The sequence below is a fragment of the Eurypyga helias genome, unplaced genomic scaffold, assembly GCF_000690775.1.
Source record: "Eurypyga helias isolate BGI_N326 unplaced genomic scaffold, ASM69077v1 scaffold6973, whole genome shotgun sequence".
Lineage (NCBI taxonomy): Eukaryota > Metazoa > Chordata > Aves > Eurypygiformes > Eurypygidae > Eurypyga > Eurypyga helias.
In genome coordinates, this window is record NW_010241786.1 from 188324 (window position 1) to 194323 (window position 6000).

The following is a 6000-nucleotide window of genomic DNA, read 5'->3' on the forward strand; positions in this document are numbered from 1 at the left end:
TTTCCATGAAAGGAAGGGAGAACTAATATTTTTTTCTTCAAAAATAGCAAAGGGAGAGGTGGCACTCTTACACATCTGTAGCATCAACAAGAGCATAATAAAAACACACTAATGAAAATGTTAATTGAATTTCTGACATTTAATGCTGGGAAATGAGAAATTAAAGCCCATATGTGGGTTGACACATTCCTGTCACCACCATGGAATCCAACTAGCCACATTGTTGTGACAACACTGTTTCAGAAAATGAAAGTTTTGGTGCAGGGAAGAAGGGTAATTCAATAAAGGCTTTTCCATCACTGCTGAGGATGTAGCAAATGTCACACTGTCCATCTACCTAATCTTCTTCCCCGACACCAGCAAGAATGACCAACTGCTTTAGATGAAGGTACAAGAGAAACCTGCTGTGAGCAACCACACAGGAGGACAGTCTATAGGGACATCCAGGTTCACAAGGGTAAATCTACTGTGTCTGCCCAAAGGTCTGTTTAGCCCACTGTCTTATCATGAGTGGTTGTCCTCAAGAATTAAAAATTTACTTAAAGGCAGAAATGTAAGATTTCTTATCATCTTATTTTAAATATCGAAACTAAAAAAACAACTTGCTAAACAGGGATTTCTAGATTGTGACAATGCAGATGAGTAAAAAGGTGAGATTCTGTTTCTATCATTTCTAGCTGTCTATCTGTGAAAACCTGTTCCATTATTTTCTTCATTCTCTCCATCTAGTTTCTTTCAGCTGCATGGATTCAAACTCCACCAAATGTAAATAAATCCCAAACAATTCAAGAGGATTTGTCAGCTGTACAATTAGATCCTAAAACATAATTTTTCTTTTTGAAAGAATCTAACCTCTGCCCTCATATCAAGAGTCTGATTTTCCCATCATTGCTGGAAATATATCACTGTAAATCAAAGAGTAAGACACAGAGAGTTTGAGCAGCCAATGCCTGTGAGAACAAGTTGCAAAGCTTATCCTGGAACACATTCGCCAACATGGTGAGACATTCCTGTAGTCCTGAAACTGGTTGGTGGAAACAGATCTGTATATTCCCAATAGGGTAAGTTTTTATTGTACAAAGCAGGAAGGCAGAAATTATATTCTGGCTTTTAAAGGTTAGACTGGAAAAGCATTTATGCCATGCACTGGCAGCTTGAAAAGAACCTAATTTACAAACAATTTAGATCTCCGCCTAGAATATCACTGTCCTGCTGCCTCTATCTGCTTTTTAAATGGTTAAAGAAAAAGCTCTACAATCACAGCATCATGAGTAGGGCTTGCTTCTAAGCATCCACCTAGCAAGCATGACCTGCCAGGAGTGATGACTCCACTTGGCTAGGAGTAGGAAGATATGGAGGTTTAAACTCAATTATCTCACCCTGTTTGGCCTGGGTAAGTGAACTGGAAATCACATGGTGTTTCCCTTGTTGAGATATAAATGTCATGAAGGGAACCTGTCTCTCAGGTTCTGGCTTAGCCTGGCAGACACATGGAAGCACAGGAGGACATGAGAATGGAAACGTCTGGAAGAAACAGTGTAAATTCATACAGGCAATATGCTAACATGACACTTGTAAGCCACTGCTAGGCTGAACAAGACAAAGAAGATAAAATGAGCCTTAGAAAGAATGGGTAAGATATTTGGATGTATTTGAGCATATGTAGGAACCTTCCTGTGAAAAGGCAGGACAGCCTACACACTTCAGTGGCCAGCCACTGAAATACCTATCAATAATAGCACCAGCCATTCAGAAAGTACTCTGTTAGCTCAGAAGCTCTCACAGAGCTGTGGGTGTTCTGGGTGTGGTTGGTAGACCCATCCCTCCTTATTAGGTTGCATGCTGTGTGCACCCAAGGCCTGTAATGGTTATAAGATTAATTACAGTGGGTCAAGCATTGCTACTCTAAAGCAGTGTAGCAGGTTGCCATTAAAACCCTGCAACCTGCCAAAGCACTGTTTTGCAGAACAACCCACAATAACAATGACCCATGCCATGTTGATGAAGTGCTGCTAGTTTTGGAGCAGTACAGTGCTGAAAGCAGGTGCCATACACAAGACAGGCACTGATGAAGTCCAGGCTTCACCCAACAGGCTTTGTGACAGCTCTGTGCTTGCTACTGACAAGGTGGAACGTATTGATACCTCCCCAGGAGCCCAGCCATGATTATAGGCCCTATTCTTATTCATGGTATCTCCAGCAAATGGGTGGACACCTACATCAGTGGGTGTAATGATGTCAAGTGAGAGGAGTTAGTAATGATCCCTTGCAGGTGTATGCTTAAGCCTGCATATAGGTTATTGCAGAGCAACAAATACCTGACAGGCATTATTTTTTTTTCAGTCAGGACCACACACCTTTTTCTAGCACACAGCACATGGGAGTTAATGTGAATTAGCTCAGCACTTGTGGAAACAGAACCAAAAGCTTTGACACCAACAAGAAACATTTCATATACTCTCAGGCTCAGAGTAAGGGATGGGTGAGTGGTAAGAGGCACTTACGTCCTTACCTGTTGCCACCAGCAGCCCAGGAGCTGTCTCTTTACTGGAAATGCTTCCTGAAGTGTACGGATTCTCTGAGAGTTGCAGATGTAAGTGCAATGAGCAAAAGGGCTGTTGACGGGAAACAAACAAAAGGCAGACACTTTAATATGCAAGAAGTTAAAGATGAGAGGAAACCTTGGAGCACACAGATCCTCTCATCTTTCTGAAAATGGCCCCTCCGCTCTTAGCACTGTTACAAATAGCAGCATATGTTCATTTTCTGAATAAGCACCACAAAAGTAGCTGAGAGCAAGAGAAGCAGGAACACTGAATTAACAAGCAAGTATGTCTGCATTTGCTTTACTAACAGTCTGATCTAGAGCACTTTCCAAGAAGCTTACTTATTCTGACTTAAGTTCCATAGAAAAAGTCAAGAAAGGTGGTCAGCATTTTCCTTTAAATATATGAAGCCATAGGAAAAGAAATCTACTTAATTCCCTTAACAACAGGTCAAGAAAAAAAAACAGAGGAAGAGAGATTAACCATTGTGACTTCAGAGAAATACCACTCCTTTGAAAAACAGGGGCTACAGCCTACTGCAAAATGACGGTTCACTGAATGTTGTTGAATTACAGCAGTAAGCCCAACCTGAAGTTTTGTCTGTAAACTGTGCCTGTTTTGGAGCACCTGGACTCTGCAGTTCCCTGACTGTCAAAATCCTACCTACCCATTTTCACAGGACGTTTTGTTAACTCAATGAATAAAATAAGCAGATCTTAAGGAGCCAGTTGTGCTTTGGAAAATGTCTCTCACTCACCATCTGGCAAACTACAGGATCCCCTCTTAGATCAGTGTCTGGTGCCTGCAGCAAACGCCAGTCTCTGCCTTTGTTGTAGGTAATGAAAGTCTTGATTTGGTCATCTATCTTCCTGTTAGCCAGGAATATGCCTTTGATCCCTGCTACCTAGGAAAAATGGAGAGAGATGAAAAAATACATCGGAAGAACAGGCCAAAAGTAAGGATCATCTGAGCACTCTCGGGAGTTGAAGGTCTCTGGAAAAGCAATAAAGTCCTCTCAATCCAGCCTTAGAAGACTGTGAATGGCATTACAAGTACATCTTATGATGCCTGCACAGCTGAAAAGCCTCATGCAGTCTCTCTGGAAGAAAAAGACAAGGATATTCACAGAGCAAATCCCTAGGAAACAGCCCACTTCTGGATTTCCTTGAGTGCCTGCAGACAGGCTGATGATGGGTTTGAAGGTACAGCAGGCACTGTGCCACACATGAGCTTTGTGAGCCTGGAGATGTGGTCTGCCTCACTCCCTCCCCAGACTGCCATAACATGGGAGACAGCAGGTCTCAGCAGCAGATGAGATGAAACATTAATGATATAATATGATGAAACACTGATGTTTTGCAAACTTGATTTCTTCGCTTTCCTTCCACTTCCAAATTCTGTCAGAATCAACCCAGTTGTTCCAAATGTTTTGATTTTTGTCAGTAGAACTCATTCCAGCAAAATATGATCCTGTCAAAACGTCCCCTAGAAGTTTTTGTGTTGAGTCTGGTCTCTGTTTCACAGCTGTGAGAGTGAGACAGGAAGAAGGAACTTCCTGCAAATTTGCAACTTCGTTGCAACAGACACAATGAAAATCCTTCTGCTCTAAAGACCCATGAGTGATACTGTCCATCGAATGACTCTGAAAACCTCTATCAGCATTTAACAGTAAAGATATGCAGCTGGGGAATATAGAGTTTTTTCAAGGAATGGGAGATGATGGATGTTTATTTTAGCTGGTTCATCACAATAAAGAAATGCATCTTTTTTTCAGAGGCAAGAAAATATATTTCAGTAGGTGAAAATAAAATGTAAATCCTGTCCTTTATACTGATCCATGCATTATTTTTGAGTTTTCCCTCATTGCCTTAAACTACCTGGATTTTTATAAACAAATTGATGATGTTGTTAAATGGGCACTATTATGGCTGAAATAAACAAATGTATAATCCTAACTTCTTTATGTCACTGCAAACGCATTTCTCTGTGTAACAGTGCAACTTTGCCAAGTCAGCCTGCAATCACTACTATTAATATTACGAATTTGTTGGTGGCAAAGCACTGAGACCTGAATCTCAGCAAATCCTCCATCCAACAAGTTATGACACACCAAAACCAGAATTTTCTGAAGAAACCAGGATCTGCTTTGAACGGACTGCTGCTGGCCAAGGCAGAAAGGCCTGGCAGATGAATGAGAATGGAAGATGTTTCAGGGTAGATGTTTTCCAGCTGTTATCTCCAGGCAAATAGCACCTATAAACTTTTGCTTATAGTTCACAAACTGCTCAGGGCTCACAAAGGTGGAATCCATATTCCCTGCCTGCAAGTAGGTGTCCCTAGCCGTTCAAGGGGAAAAACAGTATTTTGAGTCCTTCTCTAGATATCCACATGAGGATGAGAGTGATAATGGTTTTCCCTTTTGGAAATGCCACATAGCTAGCCAGTCACTGACTTGAAAGCAACCAGTTGTCACACCTTTAGAAGAATGCATTGCATCTATTCCCACATGAGTCGGCTCAGCATCAAATCCAGTAAATGCCTCTGGGCTGATCCCAAAGCAAAGATCTTGTAAGGTTGGTAAGAGATTTACACTTGCTTGAACTAGCAAGCAATTGCTGTTCTTTGTAAGGTGACCTTTACTACATACCTCATAAAGGTCAATGATGATATTCCCCTCCAGTCCTCGACTGCTTTTCACGTTTTCCAAGGCTAGGGTAAAGTACACCCCTTGAGTGTCCGAGATATACAGGTTGTACGTATCATTCTGGTTCCACTCTTGAACAGCTGCAAAGACCTGTTTCTCATCTGTGCTGATAATATGCATGTCCTGTTAAAAGAAGACAAAAGGCCTATTACTGAAGATCTCTATTTCTTTGCCCTTTGGGACATGTAGTAATTACCATGACTTATGAAAGACTGGAGATGGACCATGACTTATAGGTATCTTAAACAATTTTCTGTTAGAGAAGCCAATAAATTACTACCATTGTGACTTTTCTACATTTCATTTTTTTTAATGACCACCAGCTGGGTGAAGGGTTTTTTCTTTCTTCATTTTTGGTAGCTTCAAGGAATTTCATCCAGTTTCATTTTTTATTTATAAATTTGAAAGCCAGTTTTATCACTCATAGGGGATTCACAGTCTTGGAGCTTAGAGTCCTCACAGTCACTAAGTGTAGTGTAGCACCAGGCTAAAAGAAGTGACAATTTCCTTCCACATGCTGAACCAACAGGCTTGTGCTTCCAACTGGTAAAGAACCAGTTTCAAAAAAAAAAAAAAAAGGGGGAGTTCATATTTATTCGATGAGGAGGTATAGGAACCAGTTTGAGCTAATGCGAGATGCGAGCAGTGATTTTTGATAACGTATGTTTTCTATTGAGCGTTTGTCTGAGATCTATGATCCCACTATATACAGGCTGTCAAATAATCCCCCCACTAACCATTGTTGGATTC

At 41.0% G+C, this 6000-nt stretch overlaps 1 protein-coding gene across 1 annotated transcript in view; it reads right to left on the minus strand.

The window, feature by feature from the left end:
• Window positions 1-6000, minus strand: part of SORCS3 (sortilin-related VPS10 domain containing receptor 3) — a gene marked incomplete at its 5' end in the record, with an annotated part of 80522 nt that overhangs the window by 59013 nt on the left and 15509 nt on the right. The window contains 3 exons of the mRNA XM_010148859.1: window positions 2513-2615; window positions 3304-3450; window positions 5194-5373. Of these exons, the coding sequence (XP_010147161.1) occupies window positions 2513-2615; window positions 3304-3450; window positions 5194-5373 (430 nt within the window). The remainder of the gene's footprint in view (window positions 1-2512; window positions 2616-3303; window positions 3451-5193; window positions 5374-6000) is intronic.